General features: G+C 41.2%; 1 protein-coding gene across 1 annotated transcript in view; it reads right to left on the bottom strand.

Moving 5' to 3' along the window:
* The window catches only part of LOC124802472 (39S ribosomal protein L1, mitochondrial), a 62,087-nt gene that overhangs the window by 20,351 nt on the left and 16,120 nt on the right, over positions 1–25,616 (bottom strand). Inside the window, exons 4-5 of the mRNA XM_047263262.1 lie at positions 23,588–23,755; positions 20,656–20,770 (exon numbers count right to left, since the gene is read on the bottom strand). Of these exons, the coding sequence (XP_047119218.1) occupies positions 20,656–20,770; positions 23,588–23,755 (283 nt within the window). The remainder of the gene's footprint in view (positions 1–20,655; positions 20,771–23,587; positions 23,756–25,616) is intronic.

Genomic DNA, 25,616 nt, shown 5'->3' with positions numbered 1-25,616 from the left:
CTGTGTTGCGTACCTCTTCATCAGAACGGAATTTCTTTCCTCCCATTTCGTCTTTGAGTGGTCCAAACATATGGAAATCACTTGGGGCAAGGTCTGGTGAGTATGGTGGATGAGGAAGACACTCAAAAATTGTTCCGACTGGCTGTACGGGCAGTGTGGGGCCTTGCATTGTCATGTTGCAAAAGGACACCTGCTGACAGCAATCCATGTCACTTTGATTTGATTGCAGGCTGCAGATGATTTTTTAGGAGATCTGTGTATGATGCACTGGTGACAGTGGTCCCTCCAGGCATGTAATGCTCCAAAATGACGCCTTTTTCATCCCAAAACAGAGTCAGCATAACCTTCCTTGCTGATGGTTCCGTTCGAAACTTCTTTGGTTTTGGTGATGAGGAATGGCATCATTCCTTGCTAGCTCTCTTCGTTTCCAGTTCGTGGAAGTGAACCCAGGTTTTGTCCCCAGTAACGATTCTTGCAATTAAGCCATCACCTTCTCACTGAAAGTGCCAAAGAAGTTCTTCACAACAATCAACACGTCATTCTCTCATTTCAGGAGTCAGCTACCGTGGCACCCACGTTGCAGACACTTTGTGAAATTGGAGCACATCATGCACAATGTGGTATGCTGACCCATAACTAATCCGTAAACATGCTGCAATGTTGTTCAGTGTCACTCGGCGGTTTTCCTTCACTATGGCTTCAACTGCTGCAATGTTCTGTGGAGTCACAACTCGTTGTGCCTGACCTGGACAAGGAGCATCTTCCACTGAAGTCACACCATTTGCGAACTTCCTACTCCTTTCGTAGACTTGCTGCTGTGACAAACATGCATCACCGTACTGAACCTTCATTCATCGATGAATTTCAATAGGTTTCACACCTTCACTACACAAAAACTGAATAACAGAATGCTGTTCTACCCTGGTGCAAGTCACAAGTGGGGCAGTTATCTTTATACTGATACTGCGACGGTATGTGTGCATCTGCACTATGCTGCCTCCTACAAGCCATTCTGCACACTGTTTGTAACACGCTTACCAACTTACAGGATAACGGCGCAAAATTTCGATTTGTTATTACAAAATTTAAGGTTTTCATTTGACTCACCCTCGTACAATCACTATGCTGTGTTCTATGAGGGCACGACAACCAGCAGTTTGTCAGTCCTCGTGAATGGCAACCCACAAACCGTGTCGAAGTGACAGCCAGAGTAGCCAGTTGCTCAGTACACTGCCCAACACAATGTTCTTCAGTGCAACGACTGCTTCACAGCCTTTGTCAGCTGGAGCCTTCCTACCAGCACCAGCTTTTCCGAATTGTGCAGATTTCCTGCAATACATCCTTCGTTCCAGTAACCCCCTGGCCTCAACCTTCGGTAGTCACTGTCACCCACCTATCTCCTTCCCTGTTCCCATTCCAGCACTACACAGCCTTCTGTTCCAACGACGCAAGCACATTCTCTTTACTGCTCTCCTCCTCTGCTCCTTCCTTTCTGCTGCACCCCCACCTGACCTCTGGACTGCACCTACCCTGTGCCCACCACGTCTTTCTATCCCTGCCCACCCCAGCCTCCTCCTTCCCCCCCCCCCCCCCCCCCCCCCTTCTCCCTGCTCGCCACCCGTACTGCCTCTCCCACCACGTGCAGTTTGCTCGTAGTCAGCCCTCGGTGGCCAGAGGCAGTGGTCATGTGTATGAATTGCGTTTGCATGAATGTGTGTGTGCTATCTGCTTTAGAAGAAAGTCTTTTGGCAAAAGCTCACCTGTTTAACAGTCTTTTTGTTGTGCCCTCTGTGACTCAACATCTCCACTACAAGGTGAGTAACAATTTGTTATTTTCATGATATTGTGGATGTAATATTAATTATGTACATACATTATCATCATAAACGTCACACAGTATTTCATATTTCATTCGGTACTGTATTTATGTTTCATGTTATTTGTGCTCTGTATTAAGCATTTATCATTATTTTTCACATGTCTGCACATGCAGAATCAAGTGTATATGAATAAAATGTGTGTAACTATAAAAGTAAAGAATTTAAAAAATAACAATAAAGAATTAAACAAAATTATAAATATAAAAGAAAATAATAAAAAACCAAAAAATATAAAAATTAAAGAAAATACAAAACAAAAATCTTCCACAGACATGTGGCCCTGACATAGTGATGACACAGTAGGCTATTCTTGACAGGTTCACCCATACCATGCTGGTACCCATAGAGGAACTGGACTAACAATGCCGAATTCAAGTAACATGGGTAAAAAGACAATTAAAAAACTTATATTGCAACTCCTCCCCCCATGAACCATGGACCTTGCCGTTGGTGGGGAGGCTTGCGTGCCTCAGCGATACAGATAGCCGTACCGTAGGTGCAACCACAACGGAGGGGTATCTGTTGAGAGGCCAGACAAACGTGTGGTTCCTGAAGAGGGGCAGCAGCCTTTTCAGTAGTTGCAAGGGCAACAGTCTGGATGATTGACTGATCTGGCCTTGTAACAATAACCAAAACGGCCTTGCTGTGCTGGTACTGCGAACGGCTGAAAGCAAGGGGAAACTACAGCCGTAATTTTTCCCGAGGGCATGCAGCTTTACTGTATGATTACATGATGATGGCGTCCTCTTGGGTAAAATATTCCGGAGGTAAAATAGTCCCCCATTCGGATCTCCGGGCGGGGACTACTCAAGAGGATGTCGTTATCAGGAGAAAGAAAACTGGCGTTCTACGGATCGGAGCGTGGAATGTCAGATCCCTTAATCGGGCAGGTAGGTTAGAAAATTTAAAAAGGGAAATGGATAGGTTGAAGTTAGATATAGTGGGAATTAGTGAAGTTCGGTGGCAGGAGGAACAAGACTTCTGGTCAGGTGACTACAGGGTTATAAACACAAAATCAAATAGGGGTAATGCAGGAGTAGGTTTAATAATGAATAGGAAAATAGGAATGCGGGTAAGCTACTACAAACAGCATAGTGATCGCATTATTGTGGCCAAGATAGATACGAAGCCCACGCCTACTACAGTAGTACAAGTTTATATGCCAACTAGCTCTGCAGATGACGAAGAAATTGAAGAAATGTATGATGAAATAAAAGAAATTATTCAGATTGTGAAGGGAGACGAAAATTTAATAGTCATAGGTGACTGGAATTCGAGTGTAGGAAAAGGGAGAGAAGGAAACATAGTAGGTGAATATGGATTGGGGGACAGAAATGAAAGAGGAAGCCGCCTGGTCGAATTTTGCACAGAGCACAACATAATCATAACTAACACTTGGTTTAAGAATCATGAAAGAAGGTTGTATACATGGAAGAACCCTGGAGATACTAAAAGGTATCAGATAGATTATATAATGGTAAGACAGAGATTTAGGAACCAGGTTTTAAATTGTAAGACATTTCCAGGAGCAGATGTGGACTCTGACCACAATCTATTGGTTATGACCTGTAGATTAAAACTGAAGAAACTGCAAAAAGGTGGGAATTTAAGGAGATGGGACCTGGATAAACTAAAAGAACCAGAGGTTGTACAGAGATTCAGGGAGAGCATAAGGGAGCAATTGACTGGAATGGGGGAAATAAATACAGTAGAAGAAGAATGGGTAGGTTTGAGGGATGAAGTAGTGAAGGCAGCAGAGGATCAAGTAGGTAAAAAGACGAGGGCTAGTAGAAATCCTTGGGTAACAGAAGAAATATTGAATTTAATTGATGAAAGGAGAAAATATAAAAATGCAGTAAGTGAAACAGGCAAAAAGGAATACAAACGTCTGAAAAATGAGATCGACAGGAAGTGCAAAATGGCTAAGCAGGGATGGCTAGAGGACAAATGTAAGGATGTAGAGGCTTATCTCACTAGGGGTAAGATAGATACCGCCTACAGGAAAATTAAAGAGACCTTTGGAGATAAGAGAACGACTTGTATGAATATCAAGAGCTCAGATGGAAACCCAGTTCTAAGCAAAGAAGGGAAAGCAGAAAGGTGGAAGGAGTATATAGAGGGTCTATACAAGGGCGATGTACTTGAGGACAATATTATGGAAATGGAAGAGGATGTAGATGAAGATGAAATGGGAGATATGATACTGCGTGAAGAGTTTGACAGAGCACTGAAAGACCTGAGTCGAAACAAGGCCCCCGGAGTAGACAATATTCCATTGGAACTACTGACGGCCGTGGGAGAGCCAGTCCTGACAAAACTCTACCATCTGGTGAGCAAGATGTATGAAACAGGCGAAATACCCTCAGACTTCAAGAAGAATATAATAATTCCAATCCCAAAGAAAGCAGGTGTTGACAGATGTGAAAATTACCGAACTATCAGCTTAATAAGTCACAGCTGCAAAATACTAACACGAATTCTTTACAGACGAATGGAAAAACTAGTAGAAGCCAATCTCGGGGAAGATCAGTTTGGATTCCGTAGAAACACTGGAACACGTGAGGCAATACTGACCTTACGACTTATCTTAGAAGAAAGATTAAGGAAAGGCAAACCTACGTTTCTAGCATTTGTAGACTTAGAGAAAGCTTTTGACAATGTTGACTGGAGTGCTCTCTTTCAAATTCTAAAGGTGGCAGGGGTAAAATACAGGGAGCGAAAGGCTATTTACAATTTGTACAGAAACCAGATGGCAGTTATAAGAGTTGAGGGACATGAAAGGGAAGCAGTGGTTGGGAAGGGAGTAAGACAGGGTTGTAGCCTCTCCCCGATGTTGTTCAATCTGTATATTGAGCAAGCAGTAAAGGAAACAAAAGAAAAATTCGGAGTAGGTATTAAAATTCATGGAGAAGAAATAAAAACTTTGAGGTTCGCCGATGACATTGTAATTCTGTCAGAGACAGCAAAGGACTTGGAAGAGCAGTTGAATGGAATGGACAGTGTCTTCAAAGGAGGATATAAGATGAACATCAACAAAAGCAAAACAAGGATAATGGAATGTAGTCTAATCAAGTCGGGTGATGCTGAGGGAATCAGATTAGGAAATGAGGCACTTAAAGTAGTAAAGGAGTTTTGCTATTTGGGGAGCAAAATAACTGATGATGGTCGAAGTAGAGAGGATATAAAATGTAGGCTGGCAATGGCAAGGAAAGCGTTTCTGAAGAAGAGAAATTTGTTAACATCGAGTATAGATTTAAGTGTCAGGAAGTCATTTCTGAAAGTATTTGTATGGCGTGTAGCCATGTATGGAAGTGAAACATGGACGATAAATAGTTTGGACAAGAAGAGAATAGAAGCTTCCGAAATGTGGTGCTACAGAAGAATGCTGAAGATTAGATGGGTAGATCACATAACTAATGAGGAAGTATTGAATAGGATTGGGGAGAAGAGAAGTTTGTGGCACAACTTGACCAGAAGAAGGGATCGGTTGGTAGGACATGTTCTGAGGCATCAAGGGATCACCAATTTAGTATTGGAGGGCAGTGTGGAGGGTAAAAATCGTAGAGGGAGACCAAGAGATGAATACACTAAGCAGATTCTGAAGGATGTAGGTTGCAGTAGGTACTGGGAGATGAAAAAGCTTGCACAGGATAGAGTAGCATCAAACCAGTCTCAGGACTGAAGACCACAACAACAACAACAACAACATATTGCAACTGTCAACAAAAATCTGCATCAGTGCCAGGCTATTGTAATCTAATATGACCTAGGTAGACCTAGGCATGTAAAAGATTACCTTTTTGACTTACCTGGAAGCCTCAAAGACATTTAAATCGAAACATCTTGACATATTTGCAATTTTTTGTTTTGTAATTTGGGTTAACCTTACTTCACTAGTGTTGTGAACTCTTACCTGGATGTGTTGGTACACCTACAACTTACAGTTTATAGGCTAAAGTACCTGATCCTGTGTCCAAAACCCAGAAGATTCGCCAGCCATAGTAAATAATATATTATGTCATATGGCTGAAGAGCACACATGCAACAAGTAAAAATGGGGACGGGGGTGGGGGGTGATTTCTGAGGATGGATTTGTTCGTGTGGGGGGGGGGGGGGGGGGGGGGTTTGCTAAAACAATTTTTTCATTTCTTGGTGGGGATGGGACACTGATTTTTCCCTCAAATTGACTATTTCTCCTCCCAAACCCACCCCTGTTACATGTAGGGTGTAGGGTATAAGTACAAATAAATCCAAATTTATGTGCTTTTAGAGAGAGCGCTGCATCTACAATCTGAGATACGATGTCATGTATCATGTTACTTAATGCATTGTATTACATGACATGGGTACTAATACCATCAAGTCAAAAAGCGCAAATATGTCAAAATGTTTTGATTTAAATATCTTTAAAGCTGCCAGATAAGTCGAAAAGCTAATTCCCTTCTTGTACATCCTTACATCTACCTAGGACAGTCACCTTTTCTTATGCAATAATGTGAGCATTTTCCATTCTGGTTTATAAAATATACGTCTTGTGTAGGACTGTGACCGACACGTGAATTTATTTCATTCGAATATAATTACACACTTTATTACTCATTTACGTGCAAATCATTACCACCACTGTGCTCATAGACTACAACTTGTCACTGCAATGATATTAGTCTCTCCTCTACAAATGTCTTGATTCAGTTTACTACTTGAACTTTCGTCCTTCGATCACAGAATACAGATGATTCTTCTGCAACTTCCAATATGGTAGTCAAGATTTCGTTGTTTTGTTCTGTGCGGCCAATGACTTTTGCTTTTCTCTTTTTGTGGTAATGATCAATTTCCTTGGTTTCATCTCCTTCCTCAAGGACCCACTCCTTTGACTTTTTCCCCTTCCACCTTATTTTCAGCCTCTGTCATCACATCCAAATTTCCATTGCTTCCAGCCATTGCACATCCTGTTGCGTTAGGATCATTGTTTCACAGCCATATAACAAACCACTCCAGGAAAATGTCCTGATGAGTTCTTTCCTAATTTTAATACTCATCTGCCTGCTTGTTTGAAGCTGTTTCTTGTTACTGAAAGCCTGTTTGGTGAGGGCAACTCTCCTTCCAATTTCCATAGCACACTACTGTCTTGAATACCAATGCTTCCTAAGATGCTGGACTTATTTTTCCCTCTTCTGTGGATGTTCAAATGTTCCGTTTCAGTTTTTCTTCCTTTAGTATTGTTGATAAAAATTGCAGATCTATGTATTTCTTATCAGTTTATTTTGATACCTTGGTTTTTTTGTTTAAATTTGGATATGGACTCCTCAATGGACATGTTGATGAAGTACAGGAATGGTGTGCAACCTTTTGTCACTCCCCTTTTAATACATGTATTCAGTACATTCGCATTCATGCCTATCTTTGTGCTTTGGTTTTTGTACCCGAGTACAATGAGTCTTCTGTCCAATCCTATGTTCTTCAAGGTTTTAAATAGCTGCTTCTATTTTTAATCCTGTTCTTAATTACACTGAGCAATGTTTTCAATGCACATGGCAGTAGTGTTAGTATTCTAAAGTTAGAGCGTTCAGTGGTATTTCTTTCCTTCAGTAAGATAACTGCCAGACTTTTAGTAAAGTCTTCCAGGATTTCACCATTGTAATACTGTCTTACAATAATGCTGTACAGTTCTTGTGTTACATTTTTTCTCTTACTTCCTTCAGATGTTCTACTGGTATGTCATCAGGTCCTGTTGCTTTCTTGTCCTTCAATTTCTAAAGCATTAGATCAAATTATCCTCATGTGATTATCAACCCTCTATTATCTTTTTCCAACATCTCCTTAGATTCAAGATAGTCTGTAATTTCCAGCACTTACTCATTGTAGCACAAGCCCTCAAGATATTTCTCTCAGCGCTCTGTGATATCTTTGCCGATTATCACAGTAATTTTTTGTTTTACATTTGTATTGCAGTGATTTTATCATGCTGTATATGCTTTACCTGTTCTTCCTCCTACTGTTACATCACACACTATTACACTTTGCTTACCTTCCTTCATCCATTCTTCTTTGGTCTCTCTGCATTTTGTCACAATGGCATTCTATATATTCCATACTGCATCTGGATGTCTTTTGTATTTACACTCTTATATTGATTTCTTGGGTGTAGGATGTCTGGCATTTCTTCTGTAGTCTAAGGTTGTTTTGGTTCTAGCTGCATATTACCCAAGTTTTTTTGCTGCCTCAAGGATTCCTTGTTCAAGCATACCCCAGGTCCACTTAACTATTATTAGTTTCCGCAAATGTATTGGTATCCTCTGCATAATTCTGTTTTGTTTGTTCATTTTGCCATTTGTTTGAATCTCATCTTACTTCATTTCTTCTTATCATCTTTTTTAAATTTGAAACTGCACTTTACCATCACAAATTTGTTGTCATTATCTACTTCAGTGCCAGGATAGCTGTGATTTAATTTGATTTGGTTTCTATACACAGTTTCGAACAACAGGTAGTCAATTTGGTATCCTTGTGTGTCACTGGAATTTTCCCAAGTACATCTTCTTCTCAAAAGGCATTTCAAACATGGTTTTAGTTATTACCATATCATACTGTTCACAAAAATCTAGTAGCTATTCACCTCGACAGTCTCCCTTTCCCAGGACAAACTTTCCTAGTCCTATTCTGTCTGATTTTGTGCAAAATACAGCCTTGAAACCTCCCATAACAGACAATGTTTGCCTTGTCATCTATTAATTCCTTTAGATCATCAATACACTCAAATATTTTTCAACCCCATCTTCTTCACTACTCGATTTTGGAAAGTACATGCATATAACAGTCATGTCCCAAACTGTTGCTGTTGTCTTTGCCACTAATAATCTGTCATTTTCATGATATATGCTCTCAACCTTCTTTGCCCAGCTTCTTCCAAGACTCAGTCCCACTTCATGTTGACCACGTAGTGTTCCTCCACTGTAGATTATCCAAAAATGAACCATTAATGAAATCACTGCTTCCATGTCAAAATGTCAATATCATAAGCTTGTGTGTATAATAGAAGACAAACTTAAAACCACAGATTAACAATTTTTGAAAAATCGTTAGTGATAATGTAACAGCCTAAGAGGATATTACTTCTGTGAGTGAACCTGCCTGAAACATTTTTATTCTCTCACATGTAAACTAAAGCATAAATTTAAATATCTATTTGAAGTCACTGGGAAACATCTACATCTATATTTATACTCTGGAAGCCACCCAATGGTGTGTGGCGGAGGGCACTTTACGTTTCCACTCTCATATGGTTCGCAGGAAGAATGACTGCCGGAAAGCCTCTGTGCGTGCTCGAATCTCTCTAATTTTACATTCGTGATCTCCTCGGGACGTATAAGTAGGGGGAAGCAATATATTCGATACCTCATCCAGAAATGCACCCTCTCGAAACCTGGCGAGCAAGCTACACCGCGATGCAGAGCGCCTCTCTTGAAGAGTCTACCACTTGAGTTTGCTAAACATCTCCGTAACGCTATCATGCTTACCAAATAACCCTGTGACGAAACGCGCCGCTCTTCTTTGGATCTTCTCTATCTCCTCTGTCAACCCGACCTGGTAGGGATCCCACACTGATGAGCAATACTCAAGTATAGGTCGAACGAGTGTTTTGTAAGCCACCTCCTTTGTTGATGGACTACATTTTCTAAGGACTCTCCCAATGAATCTCAACCTGGCAGCCGGCTTACCAACAATTAATTTTATATGATCATTCCACTTCAAATCATTCCATACGCATACTCCCAGATATTTTACAGAAGTAACTGCTACCAGTGTTTGTTCCGCTATCATATAATCATACAATAGAGAATCCTTCTTTCTATGTATTCGCAATACATTAAATTTGTCTATGTTAAGGATCAGTTGCCACTCCCTGCACCAAGTGCCAATCCGCTGCAGATGTTCCTGCATTTTGCTGCAATTTTCTAATGCTGCAACTTCTCTGTATACTACAGCATCATCCACGAAAAGCCGCATGGAACTTCCAACACTATCTACTAGGTCATTTATATATATTGTGAAAAGCAATGGTCCCATAACACTCCCCTGTGGTACGCCAGAGGTTACTTTGATGTCTGTAGACGTCTCTCCATTGAGAACAACATGCTGTGTTGTGTTTGCTACAAACTCTTCAATCCAGCCACACAGCTGGTCTGATATTCCGTAGGCTCTTACTTTGTTTATCAGGCGCCAATGCGGAACTGTATTGAATGCCTTCCGGAAGTCAAGGAAAATGGCATCTACATGGGAGCCTGTATCTACTATTTTCTGGGTCTCACGAACAAATAAAGCGAGTTGGGTCTCACACGATCGCTGCTTCTGGAATCCATGTTGATTCCTACAGAGTAGATTCTGGGTTTCCAGAAATGACATGATACGCGAGCAAATACGTGTTCTAAAATTCTACAACAGATCGACGTCAGAGATATAGGCCTATAGTTTTGCGCATCTGCTCGACGACCGTTCTTGAAAACTGGGACTACCTGTGCTCTTTTCCAATCATTTGGAACCTTCCGTTCCTCTAGAGACTTGCGGTACACGGCTGTTAGAAGCGGGGCAAGTCCTTTCGCGTACTCTGTGTAGAATCGAATTGGTATCCCGTCAGGTCCAGTGGACTTACCTCTGTTGAGTGATTTCAGTTGCTTTTCTATTCCTTGGACACTTATTTCGATGTCAGCCATTTTTTCGTTCGTGCGAGGATTTAGAGAAGGAACTGCAGTGCGGTCTTCCTCTGTGAAACAGCTTTGGAAAAAGGTGTTTAGTATTTCAGCTTTACGCGTGTCATCCTCTGTTTCAATGCCATCATCATCCCAGAGTGTCTGGATATGCTGTTTCGAGCCACTTACTGATTTAACGTAAGACCCGAACTTCCTAGGATTTTCTGTCAAATCGGTACATAGAATTTTACTTTCGAATTCACTGAACGCTTCACGCAAAGCCCTCCTTCTTACGCTAACTTCGACATCATTTAACTTCTGTTTGTCTGGGAGGTTTTGGCTGCGTTTGAACTTGCAGTGAAGCTCTCTCTGCTTTCGCAGTAGTCTCCTAACTTTGTTGTTGAACCACGGTGGGTTTTTCCCGTCCCTCACAGTTTTACTCGGCACGTACCTGTCTAAAATGCATTTTACGATTGCCTTAAACTTTTTCCATAAACACTCAACATTGTCAGTGTCGGAACAGAAATTTTCGTTTTGATCTGTTAGGTAGTCCGAAATCTGCCTTCTATTACTCTTGCTAAACAGATAAACCTTCCTCCTTTTTTTTATATTCCTATTAACTTCCATATTCAGGGATGCTGCAACAGCCTTATGATCATTGATTCCCTGTTCTGCACTTACAGAGTCAAAAAGTTCGGGTCTGTTTGTTATCAGTAGGTCCAAGATGTTATCTCCACGAGTCTGTTCTCTGTTTAATTGCTCGAGGTAATTTTCGGATAGTGCACTCAGTATAATGACCCTACCAGCTGTCCTAAACATCTGAGTGTCCCAGTCTATAGCTGGTAAATTGAAATCTCCACCTAAGACTATAAGATGCTGAGGAAATTTATGTGAAATGTATTCGAGTTGTTCTGCCAATAATGCTGCTGAGTCGGGAGGTCGGTAAAAGAAGCCATTTATTAACCTAGCTCGGTTGTTGAGAATAACCTCCACCCATAATAATTCACAGGAACTATCCACTTCTATTTCACAACAGGATAAACTACTACTAACAGCGACAAACACGCCACCACCGGTTGCATGCAATCTATCCTTTCTAAAAATTTCGGCAAAATTTATCTCTGGCTTCAGCCAGCTCTCCGTACCTATAATGATTTCAGCTTTGGTGCTTTCTATCAACGCTTGAAGTTCCGATACTTTACTAATGCAGCTTCGACAGTTTACAATTACAATACCAATTTCTGCTTGGTTCCCGCATGTCCTGACTTTGCCCTGCACCCTTTGAGGCTGTTGCCCTTTCTGTACTTCCCCGAGGCCATCTAACCTAAAAAACCGCTCAGTCCATGCCACACCCGTGTAGCCGACTGCTGGGTGTAGTGGACTCCTGACCTATCCAGCGGAACCTGAAACCCCACCACCCTGTGGCGCAAGTCGAGAAATCTGCAGCCCACGTAGTCGCAGAACCATCTCGGCCTCTGATTCAGACCTTCCACTCGGCTCTGTACCAAAGGTCCGCAATCAGTCCTGTCGATGATGCTGCAGATGCTGAAGCTCTGCTTTCATCCCGCTAGCGAGACTGGCAGTCTTCACCAAATCAGAGAGCCGCCAGAAGCCAGAGAGGATTTCCTCCAATCCATAGCGACACACATCATTGGTGCCGACATGAGCGACCACCTGCAGATGGGTGCACCCTGTACCCTTCATGGCATCCGGAAGGACCCTTTCCACATCTGGAATGACTCCCCCTGGTATGCACACGGAGTGCACATTGGTTTTCTTCCCCTGCCTTGCAGCTATATCCCTAAGGGGCCCCATTAAGCGCCTGACGTTGGAGCTCCCAACTACCAGTAAGCCCACCCTCTGCGACCGCCCGGATCTTGCAGACTGAGGCGCAACCTCTGGAACAGACGACCTCCCACTCTACCACAGGTGAGGGGTCAGCCTCAATGTGGGCAGTATCCTGGGCAGCCACAGCCGTAGATCGATCGGGGGATGCATGGGACGAGCTGGCCGTCTCCGACAAACCCCCGTCTGGACCCCCACAGTGATGCCTATTGGCAAGCTGTGTGACCGAAGCCAACACTGCCTGAAGCTGGTAGCAAAGGGATGCCAACTCAGCCTGCATCCGAATACAGCAGTCGCAGTACCTGTCCGTGCTAAATACTGTTGTGCAAAGAACGTCTGAACTAATCTACAGAGAGCACAAACAATTCGACACAAAATTTAAACGGTTATTAAAATACAAGATTGCCTAGTAAATGCAATAATGCTGCTGCTTACGAACTGCTGATACACTGCTCGGCGGCAAAAGGAGACTACGCGATTTTACACTATTCAGGTACTAAAATGTGATGCTACAACTCTCAAATACTATAATACGCCCGAAATTTATGAATTAAACAATGCAAGTACCCAAAAACACGCAAAGAAATTAAGAATTAAACTATGTAACAAATAAGTGAGCTAAGAGTATACGACTTGCTGCTGGCAGCTGCTTATCCAATGGCGGCATGGAGCAAACAATCAATGAAAAATGCCTAACAATAATCTAACAGATTAAGAGCACATTACTTCTGAATCTTAAACTGCTTGAAACATTTTTGTGCTTCAAAAGACAAATGCACACCATATTTTTTTGCAGTGGATTTTGGTTCTGCTAATACATTATGTCAGTCTACATATTTGTTGAGAAATTACACCATCAGTCACTGGGAAATGATTTAACCCTTTAATCTCTTATCATTACAAGGAACCAGGCTTGGACAACTGCAGTTTCAATTTTTTTTGTGTGGCCCAGGTAAAGGCCTGTTCAATTCAGGCCTTTTGCCAGTAAAGCTTCAGCAATTTCCAATCAAAATTTCATCCACTCCTTAATAATCTTAATTAATAAAATGTCTGCAAAATTCTGTTTTCTTGTGGCTATTCTGTATTTCATCCAGATTTTCAGTGTAGCAAAGTTGAAGAAGTGGAGAATGATGTTAAAAGTCAAATTCTTTGTCCTACACTAGATGCAGTAGCAACCTATTTGTTGACGACAGATGTTCTCTCCACACGATGACTGGTTACATACACTTACAAAAGAGAGAACATGGTATTTCTTCCCCTTACTGAACCAGTGCTGTATCTTGATTTCTGGGTGAATTACAAAACACACAGATGCTATTAAAAAGCAATTACTATCTTTCCATCATACTAAAAATAACTGCATCACTTCGAGCAATTTATATCAGTTCTCCTCTTTTTATTTTGAAATACCACAGAAGTTTACTACTCCTAAACTATTTGTTATAAATCTTCCCTTTCCATGACGTTCCGTGTCAACTACTTTCTCCAACAAGGGAATTACAATGAAACACCTGTCTAAATGCAAGCAGCTTCCACGAGGAATGGCCTGTTAGAGCGAAAGAATCTTGGACGAACCAAGTCCCAGCTCTGTACCTTCCAGATTTGTTGAAGCACCTTAGCATTTTCTTTTAAATCCATTACAAGACCCAAAGTTGATGTAATCATAGTTCCCACCACCAAACCCACAGGCCTAGATTTATGTTTGACAAACTGTTTCAAATTAGTCTTTCCTGAAAAAGGAATCATCTGTTCATCAATGGAACGGGATTTCTAATTTCCAGGAAGATTGATAGAAACAGTCCTCACAGTGGCAATATTAAATTGAACTTTCCATAGCTTCTTTATTTTCAGTTCTTCACTCACTATGTTAGTATCCCAAGGTCAAAATTATTTCTAAAAAAAGAAAAGCACTGTAACAATGCTGGATATCACTGAGAGATTAAATCCTTCCTGCTACTACATTAAAATTCTAGGATACTGGACCTCACCCATTACTACTTAAATCAAGCTCAGCACCATTTGTAAGTAGTGATTTACCACTTTCTGCTATTGGATACATGATTGTGAATTCTGATGGAGAAGTAAAGAAATCTTAGAGAAATACTGAGTCCAGCACTGCAAAATGCTTTTAAGTTTAAAAAAAAAAAAAAAAAAAAAAAACGGTTCCCTATGTTGTTGTTGTTGTGGTCTTCAGTCCTGAGACTGGTTTGATGCAGCTCTCCATGCTACTCTATCCTGTGCAAGCTTTTTCATCTCCCAGTACCTACTGCAACCTACATCCTTCTGAATCTGCTTAGTGTATTCATCTCTTGGTCTCCCTCTACGATTTTTACCCTCCACGCTGCCCTCCAATACTAAATTGGTGATCCCTTGATGCCTCAGAACATGTCCTACCAACCGATCCCTTCTTCTGGTCAAGTTGTGCCACAAACTTCTCTTCTCCCCAATCCTATTCAATACTTCCTCATTAGTTATGTGATCTACCCATCTAATCTTCAGCATTCTTCTGTAGCACCACATTTCGAAAGCTTCTATTCTCTTCTTGTCCAAACTATTTATCGTCCATGTTTCACTTCCATACATGGCTACACTCCATACGAATACTTTCAGAAATGACTTCCTGACACTTAAATCTATACTGGATGTTAACAAATTTCTCTTCTTCAGAAACGCTTTCCTTGCCATTGCCAGCCTACATTTTATATCCTCTCTACTTCGACCATCATCAGTTATTTTGCTCCCCAAATAGCAAAACTCCTTTACTACTTTAAGTGCCTCATTTCCTAATCTAATTCCCTCAGCATCACCCGAATTAATTAGACTACATTCCATTATCCTTGTTTTGCTTTTGTTGATGTTCATCTTATATCCTCCTTTCAAGACACTGTCCATTCCATTCAACTGCTCTTCCAAGTCCTTTGCTGTCTCTGACAGAATTACAATGTCATCGGCGAACCTCAAAGTTTTTATTTCTTCTCCATGAATTTTAATACCTACTCCGAATTTTTCTTTTGTTTCCTTTACTGCTTGCTCAATATACAGATTGAACAACATCGGGGAGAGGCTACAACCCTGTCTTACTCCCTTCCCAACCACTGCTTCCCTTTTATGTCCCTCGACTCTCATAACTGCCATCTGGTTTCTGTACAAATTGTAAATAGCCTTTCGCTCCCTGTATTTTACCCCTGCCACCTTTAGAATTTGAAAGAGAGTATTCCAGTCAACATTGTCAAAAGCTTTCTCTAAGTCTACAAATGCTAGAAACGTAGGTTTGCCTTTCCTTAATCTTTCTTCTAAGATAAGTCGTAAGGTCAGTATTGCCTCACGTGTTCCAGTGTTTCTACGGAATCCAAACTGATCTTCCCCGAGGTTGGCTTCTACTAGTTTTTCCATTCGTCTGTAAAGAATTCGTGTTAGTATTTTGCAGCTGTGACTTATTAAGCTGATAGTTCGGTAATTTTCACATCTGTCAACACCTGCTTTCTTTGGAATTGGAATTATTATATTCTTCTTGAAGTCTGAGGGTATTTCGCCTGTTTCATACATCTTGCTCACCAGATGGTAGAGTTTTGTCAGGACTGGCTCTCCCACGGCCGTCAGTAGTTCCAATGGAATATTGTCTACTCCGGGGGCCTTGTTTCGACTCAGGTCTTTCAGTGCTCTGTCAAACTCTTCACGCAGTATCATATCTCCCATTTCATCTTCATCTACATCCTCTTCTATTTTCATAATATTGTCCTCAAGTACATCGCCCTTGTATAGACCCTCTATATACTCCTTCCACCTTTCTGCTTTCCCTTCTTTGCTTAGAACTGGGTTTCCATCTGAGCTCTTGATATTCATACAAGTCGTTCTCTTATCTCCAAAGGTCTCTTTAATTTTCCTGTAGGCGGTATCTATCTTACCCCTAGTGAGATAGGCCTCTACATCCTTACATTTGTCCTCTAGCCATCCCTGCTTAGCCATTTTGCACTTCCTGTCGATCTCATTTTTGAGACGTTTGTATTCCTTTTTGCCTGTTTCACTTACTGCATTTTTATATTTTCTCCTTTCATCAATTAAATTCAATATTTCTTCTGTTACCCAAGGATTTCTACTAGCCCTCGTCTTTTTACCTACTTGATCCTCTGCTGCCTTCACTACTTCATCCCTCAAAGCTACCCATTCTTCTTCTACTGTATTTATTTCCCACATTCCTGTCAATTGCTCCCTTATGCTCTCCCTGAATCTCTGTACAACCTCTGGTTCTTTTAGTTTATCCAGGTCCCATCTCCTTAAATTCCCACCTTTTTGCAGTTTCTTCAGTTTTAATCTACAGGTCATAACCAATAGATTGTGGTCAGAGTCCACATCTGCCCCTGGAAATGTCTTACAATTTAAAATCTGGTTCCTAAATCTCTGTCTTACCATTATATAATCTATCTGATACCTTTTAGTATCTCCAGGGTTCTTCCATGTATACAACCTTCTTTCATGATTCTTAAACCAAGTGTTAGTTATGATTATGTTGTGCTCTGTGCAAAATTCGACCACGTGGCTTCCTCTTTCATTTCTGTCCCCCAATCCATATTCACCTACTATGTTTCCTTCTCTCCCTTTTCCTACACTCGAATTCCAGTCACCCATGACTATTAAATTTTCGTCTCCCTTCACAATCTGAATAATTTCTTTTATTTCATCATACATTTCTTCAATTTCTTCGTCATCTGCAGAGCTAGTTGGCATATAAACTTGTACTACTGTAGTAGGCGTGGGCTTCGTATCTATCTTGGCCACAATAATGCGTTCACTATGCTGTTTGTAGTAGCTTACCCGCATTCCTATTTTCCTATTCATTATTAAACCTACTCCTGCATTACCCCTATTTGATTTTGTGTTTATAACCCTGTAGTCACCTGACCAGAAGTCTTGTTCCTCCTGCCACCGAACTTCACTAATTCCCACTATATCTAACTTCAACCTATCCATTTCCCTTTTTAAATTTTCTAACCTACCTGCCCGATTAAGGGATCTGACATTCCACGCTCCGATCCGTAGAACGTCAGTTTTCTTTCTCCTGATAACGACATCCTCTTGAGTAGTCCCCGCCCGGAGATCCGAATGGGGGACTATTTTACCTCCGGAATATTTTACCCAAGAGGACGCCATCATCATGTAATCATACAGTAAAGCTGCATGCCCTCGGGAAAAATTACGGCTGTAGTTTCCCCTTGCTTTCAGCCGTTCGCAGTACCAGCACAGCAAGGCCGTTTTGGTTATTGTTACAAGGCCAGATCAGTCGATCATCCAGACTGTTGCCCTTGCAACTACTGAAAAGGCTGCTGCCCCTCTTCAGGAACCATACGTTTGTCTGGCCTCTCAACAGATACCCCTCCGTTGTGGTTGCACCTACGGTACGGCTATCTGTATCGCTGAGGCACGCAAGCCTCCCCACCAACGGCAAGGTCCATGGTTCATGGGGGGGGGAGGGGGGGGGGGGGGAGGTTCCCTATGTGTCAATGAAAATAATCAATTTTTGAAAATAATGTATGGAATTAGGCCAGGAAGGTTACGGGAGTGAAGGGTGTGCTGTAAGGATAGCTCCCATCTGCGCAGCTCAGAGAAGCTGACAGTGATGGGGAGGATCCAGATGGCATGGGTTGTGAAGCAGCCACTGAAATCTTGCATGTTCTGCTCTGCTACATGTTGTGCCACTGGGTGGTCCATCTTGTTTTGGCAACGGTTTGGCTGTGGCCATTCATTCTAGCTGACACCTGGTCGGTTGCCAGCCTCTGATGGGATAGGATAAGCCTGTGACAGGACATGAGTAGGTTGTGCTGGGTGGGTGGACTGGGCAGGTCTTGCACCCGAGTCTTCGACAAGGCTATAATCCCTGTGGCAGGGGTCTGGGGGTGGGAGTGGCATAGGGATGGATTAGGACGTTGGGGACACAGCACATAAAACAGATGGGCTACTCCACAACTGCAATGAGTATTGTATACACTATTATATTTTATTGCTACAGATTAGTAATGTAAGATCAAACTTATAAAAATGTAATTCATTTGTCTTAACAGATCTGAAGACGTTCAATATTTGAACGAAACTGATAATCATTACACAGACAAATGTAATAAAATATTACAATAATTATTCAGTTGTCATAGATTAATCGCCACTTGGCAACATGTCAAGACTTAGAATTTGGTATCCCCAGCAATGCAGCCTAGCTGAGATGACAGGTAGAGTTGGGTGAAGCGGGTGAGCTGAACAAGAACCCGGAGAGGGGAAAATAGTGGCAAAGGGAAGAGAGAGAGAGGCCATTGCTGGCATGAGCATCCAGCTGGCGGCTGACACACACCCACTGAAGTCACCCATACGACTCTCAGTGGCACGCTCTGCCGCTTACCAGCCACGCTAGCCTATGCAACAGTTTGACACTGACCATTCATCTGGGTAGACAGCTTGTTAGTAGCCATGCTCACCTACAGGTGAGTTTCTGCAGAAATTCCAGTTGGGTTGGTAAGTGATATGGCCATTTTAACAGTTGGTCCTCCATCTGCTGGGATATGATCTGCCTATGACAAGCCTCTTAATAAATATTGTGGAAAGTTATCATAGAATGTAAATACTTTAGAATTAAAGGAGACCACTTACAGAAAAGCAGAAGCGTCAAGCTGCCGACAGGCACACAGAAAAGGAGGAAAACTTGCTACTTGTCAGAGTTATACTTCAACGAGCTAGAGTAAAATACACAAACACACCACACACTCACACGTGCCTATGCCCCTACGGTGTGCCAGATCGACTGACAGTGCTAACGCTATTTTGCAGTAGGTGGAGGTAGTGTTGGGAGGGGGGGGGGTAGAGGGAGAGGGAGGCAAGAGGCAGGGAGAGAGACTGGGGATGGGTGGTTAATGGCCTGGAAAAAGGTCGGTTTCCCAGTTAGGAATGTGGAAGGGAGCAGTGTCGGGTATGTGGGCTGACACAATTGTAGCGACCAGTGCGAAATGGCACATGCTAAAAGCGATGTGGGGATGTGAGCTCTGAAGGATGGAGCAGGCTGAGACAATGGGTTACGTGAGATTGAGGCCACTCTCGAATCACCCTGGCCTCAATCCCAGGTAACCCACTGCCCCCACACCCTCCATGCAACTGTTTCCCCTTCCTTTGTCCTGTCACCTCCTCCCAATTCACGTTGCTTTCGGTGTGTGCCACTTTCCACCGGCTGCTACAATCACGACAGTCCATACACCTGCCACCCATGCCTCCTACACTTCTAGCTGGCAAACCGGCCTCCCTCCTGAGATTTCACTGCTATACGGTTGGCCACACTTTAAAGCATGTGTGTTGCCAGGTACACCGCCGCACTTCCTACAGCCACCACCACAGCGCGAGGGTCCTGTCATGAAAACTCAGTGCCAGTGCTAACGATATGCGAGCACCCCTTCTCTGGAGCTCCAGTGGTGGATCTACTCAAGTTCAAATATTGATGCACAGAGCCCATTTTGTGTTTTGACCATTTCATAACATTTACAGACTTTCATAGCTATCGGGGCTAGTCATCTATGGAATAGCCATTGTATTGCTAGCTATTCGGTGAGTGGTCTTCCTTAATCCTAAAGTGTTACGACTCTTAATAAGATGTGCTGGGAGATTCTATGGGACAAACTTGCACCTGGGACTCTTACACAAGTATGACACTTGTGTAAATGTCTTGAAAGAAGCAGCAGTGATGAATTCCCTTACAAAACACTTGCATGAACTATACCATATCAAGATACAGCCATTCTATCAGTAGCTCATGAAGAGCCACACGGTAATGCTCCTCACAGTTCACATCTGGAAATGGAAGGGAATGAAGCCTCAATGTACAGTGTAATGTCTGCAGTTTACAGCAGCTCCAGTAATGTGGCGTGGGCAGAGTGCTTTAGCAGATGTGATGCTACTGGAGGTGGTATGATCTTCCTTCCACGAATCATTGAAATGATTTACCCAGCCAGTTACCGTGGACCTACAGTTTAATAACCTCACAGCACAGTGCAAATTGGTATTTTCCGCAAATACAAAAATTTGCCGAAAGTGGATAAAGCAATTAGGAACATAAAAAGTCCTAGCACCGGCTGTGGATTGAGTTCCCAATTGGATTTGTAGCCTAAGTGTAAATTGACAGAGTATCCACGAATTCCAAAGCATTATTCCACTGTTTTGCATATCGTGTAACAAAAACATGGTCTATAAACTGAAGAGAAATGTTTCCTTACCATTCTTAATGTTTGGAAATTTCCGCCTAAAGAGTCCTCTGACAGATGCTAACTCAGGTAGGATACTCGGATGAGCAACTGCGTACTTGAAATCTTGCATGGACAAATTACCATTCTGCAAATCACAATAAGAATATCAGCTCTGAGTGGTCTTTGAAACTGAACAACATACATTATACAAATTACATAACATTCAGTAAGTGTTATTTGAACTTCTGTAAAAGAAATACTACTCTGTTTCTTCCACAATGGCTCTTAAAGGGCTACCATCTCAGTTATAACATCTGACCAATTAATTGTGATTAGGACAATATTTTATTAAGGTTACTTAACTGACAAATCAAGCCACGGTACAACATACTTTGAATATAGGTATTTCTATTTACAGTGAGGTTTCAGTTGCCCGAGACTGCAGTTGTGTGCATGAGTTGCGTTTGTGTGTGTGTGTGTGTGTGTGTGTGTGTGTGTGTGTGTGTCAATCAGACAGGCCAAAGAATTGTTGGTACTGAACCACTTTTTATACTTCAGTGATGCCCATCATTTGGGGTACATAGCAAACAGCCACCAAAATGTTATGTATGTGGTACATGTTTGAAAATATAAAATAATAGGATGGATAGAAAATCTACTCATCAGCAAATGGTGGCTGGATGGGGGATTGTGATTGTGGAAATATATAAGGTTTCATAGCAAGTGTCTCCTTCTACCAGGGGAAGGAAGAGATATGACGGAAAAGGACTGGCGTGGTTTAGGAAATGGGAAGAGTTACAGAAAACTAGAAAAGTCACGCTGAAACCCAAGTCAAGGGAGACTTACTGGACACGATGAGAAGGAAATGGTGACTGTTGGTACCTGCATCAGATGAGATTTGAAAACCTGAGAAGTTAAAGATGGAAAATAGGATAATAAGTGAGACAGGGAGAGCTGGAAAAAAAGACAGGTTGGAAAACAAAACAGTAAAATGGAACAAAGAAAAGGGACAGTTATTGAAAATAAATGCTGAGACAAGTGGAATTAACACCGCTAGAGGCCAGCAGGTGACAAGACCCAAGCACATATTGTAAAGCTAGTTCCTACCTGTTATGTTCTGAGAAACTGGTGCCTGGAGCCAGAATTCAGATGGGTAATCATACCAATACAGAACACCTGACATTGTTTGCATTACGTCTGGTACACAAGATGTGTCGTTTCACGGATGGCTCTCCCTGTTCTGCTAATTACAGCTGGTGGTAGGAGAGTACATCATGCAAGTTTTTCAGTAGGGATGGTCACAGTGGAAGAAGCCTGAAAGTAGGCAACAGGGGAAGAAAGAATGTAGAGTCTTATCAGGATACTGCAGAGACTGAACAAATATGTATGCATCAAATGCCAAGGCTGTAGGAGGAGGAAAGCAGGGTGGCATCTGACAAAATGTTAAGTACTGTAGGTTTAATGTGAGGACAAGTGTGGAGCTGACCCTCAATGAAGATGAAGTCAACATCAAGGAAAGTGGCATGAGATTTAGAATATGACTATGTGAAATTTAATTGGAAGAAAGTACTTACAGATACCAAAATTTTCAAAAGGTCACCATTGCCATGAATCCATATGGCAGAGATGCATCAACATATCTAAACTAGACCAGGAGATGAAGGCTTATGGATCCCAGAAAGGCCTCCTCCAAGCGATCCATGAAAGGGCCAGCATTAGGAGGAGCCATCCTGATTCCATGCCCCTGATCAAAACTAAAGTCTTGCAGTATGGATACTCCTCAGTGGAAATCAGTTAGAATAATTAATGACTCCAAGACAAATGTTTTTAAAAATAGTTCACAGGAGATGAAACGGGATGAAATTTACAATGAGCCGAATGCTAACATTTAATTTAATCTAGTCGATGGTAAATTTATATCATCATTTGAAAATAGCTTTCTACAAAAGCTAATAAGAAAGGACAATAAACAGCTTTGAAAAAACCATTGATCACTGGAAGGATTAAATTATCTTGGGAAAGGAAAAGTGGAACATATCTGTTGATAAGAACAAGTAGGATCCTGCAGTAGTTGCACACTACAGAAACTACTCAAAATTACTAAAAAAGATTATTAAAAATCAAGGAACATCCACATAATGTCAAAAATCAGTAATTCTGACAACAGACTTAAGGCTATGTGGTGTTAGTAAAATGAGAGACGGGACAACCATCTGCATAACAGGATAATATTACTGTTAAACTGAATGGAAGGGCTATAAATGATGAGTCGCAGCTAGCAAATGTATTTAAAAATCTTTTCTTAAATATGGTAGAAAGCATAGGGGCGAAGAGATGAAGAGAAAAATCACAGCAGTATGCTGAAAATGTAACTTTCATGAAATTCAATCATATGAATGTATCAACAGCTTCTCCTTTTGAAATTAAGAAAATTATACATTCTCCAAAAATAAAACCCCATTTGGTTTTGATGGTGTTTGCAATAGAGTACTAAAAATCTGTTCCCATATAATAACCCCAGTCTTACCTGAAATATGTAACTTCAGGCATTTTTACAGAGAGACTGAAATAAGCTGTTGTTAACCCCTCTTCAAGCAAGGTGATGTGAGAGGTGTCCATAACTACTGACCTGTTTCACAGCTAACATTACTTACCAAAATTTTTGAGAAGGTGATGTATTCTAGAGAAGTATATCACCTTAGCACACAAATGCTAAACAAATGAACTTCTAAAGGAATATATGACTGAATTCTATGTTGGAATGCGGTAATTTAATACCATCAAAACTTTAAATACCAGTTGGAAATAGTTCCAGATAACTTTCTACCCTACAAGAGCTTAAATAAATCTATGAATTTTCTTCATTTGCACATAGCTGTGTAAACACACATGAAAAACACAACTTCATTGTTGTTTTGATTTTCAGAAAAATAATTTAAACAGAAAATAGGTGGCAAATAACCTGTATATCCGTGATGAGCTCCATTCCACCAGCCACTGTTGCTCCGGCTTCAAGGGCAATCTTTTGTTCTTCTTGTGTCTTTGCAAAAACTATGACAGATCTGTCTTCGCCATGTTCAAATGGATGTGGAATACCAGCAACTCTGGTAAAGTTATCAACAAATTTTGTCTGAAAAATACAATTTATAAATTACAGCACAAATAAAATAGTGCTGGAATCTAAAGTAAATAGTCACCAAACCAAGAGCAGACATTAAGAGTGAACATTTTAAAGTTGCAAATAATAACATAGTAATTAGCAACAAATCTATATGAAAAGTGTTTGTGTGTTCTTCACTCTTAACATATAAAATATGCTACCATGAAACAATTGAACAGGCAATTACTGCAATGACTTTACATTTAGGAATAATAATTGTGTCAAACAAATAAGTATTTCTTTAGAATACCACCAGTAACCTGCCCCTCCCCGTCAATTCTTTAAAGAATCAAACTCTCCAGTGTAAGACAGTTTTGCCTGATTACTTTACAAATGAGTTAATGTGTTAAACAGTTGCAGTTAAACATGTGAATTGTGTTTGGCCAAGAATTCAGCATGTGGCCCATGCTGTGGCACAAGTGCCATAGTGTTCAGCTTTGCTGGCACATTTTCCTAACTGCCACGCCATGCTGTCACAGCATGAGGTGTGGGGAAACTGTGAACGTGCCAGATATAAATGGCAATGACACAGCACTGCGTATGACTTGGTTTTATTTTTCACGTTTCTCAACAATCAGATCAAAAACAAAACAAATTTTCAGTATAACTGAATTATATTTAGCGCACTGATGACCTATAATTTTTATCTGGTACAAACTGTCAGTATACAGACACACACAGACAGTTTCACATATTTTCACATGCAGGCTGCCATGTAATAGTGATTTATTTCGTTTCATAATTGAAAGAACATCTTCCATACATGTATTGGTCGAAATATTGCAGCACTTTTGCAACCTCATTATGCAGACATTGAAAGTGCCTGAGAAGAGCAGTATAGAACATCTTGCAATGTCATTATGACCAGTGTGCATTGAAGCTCACTTAAAATGCAAGTTCTGCATTCTATTCCAGATGTTCTAATTTTTGTTCCTGCACTCCCTTTTTCCTCGATAAATTGAAGAATTCCTAGTTTTAAATCAAAAAATCATTCCAGGCATACCCCTTGACTTAATCAACTTATTTTGCAGTAACATATAAAATCTCATGGAGACCTTGCATATTACTGCAAAACTAGTTGGTTAAGTCAAGGGGCATGCCTGCAATGACTTTTTGATTTACAACTGTTCCACATTGTTGCAGCTGATACCCTGTGTGCGACTTCAGAAATTTTACTTTGCATACCACTAATTTTTTTCACATGCTCCATGCCTGAAAATTTAGCACAAAGCGCTTTTGATGTAGAGAACAACGAATCTCATTTGTCGATCTTTGGAAATTTTTTTCCTTTACTGGCAACTCAATCTTTAAATTCTTTCTGCATGGTGCTGCACTGTCATTTCATAGCAAATTTGAATTACCCATTGCTTATATGAGTGCAGAATATACGTCGAGAAATGTCATACCTCTCTTCTGTCACTTTTGTGGCGAAAGATGCTAGTCTACTTATTTTTGTGCAAACAGCCACTGGACTTGTGAATGTCCTTCATATCACTAACAAAAAGCGAAAGGTAAACAGCACTAACACCACGAGGCTGCTGAACTGAAGACATTTGTGCTGTCCGAAAAATGCAACACCGTAATACTAAATGAAATGTTGTGCTGTACCAGGTACTTAAGGGAACAAACGAGCAAAGCCGAGACAGACTGTACCTTGGCCCACTTGCGAACCACAGACCCTGCATGCGTGAACTTTGGCATGCCGTGGCTGGCCCTGATGTAAACCTTTATGGATGAAGACATAAAACCATAATTATGTTGGTTTTATAAGTTTCAGATTATTTGATCAAAGAATACCAAAAAAGTCAAAACTGATTATAGGTCTTAAGAC

This window comes from Schistocerca piceifrons, chromosome 6 (assembly GCF_021461385.2).
Source record: "Schistocerca piceifrons isolate TAMUIC-IGC-003096 chromosome 6, iqSchPice1.1, whole genome shotgun sequence".
Classification (NCBI taxonomy): domain Eukaryota; kingdom Metazoa; phylum Arthropoda; class Insecta; order Orthoptera; family Acrididae; genus Schistocerca; species Schistocerca piceifrons.
This window is presented reverse-complemented; position numbering and strand designations above follow the sequence as displayed.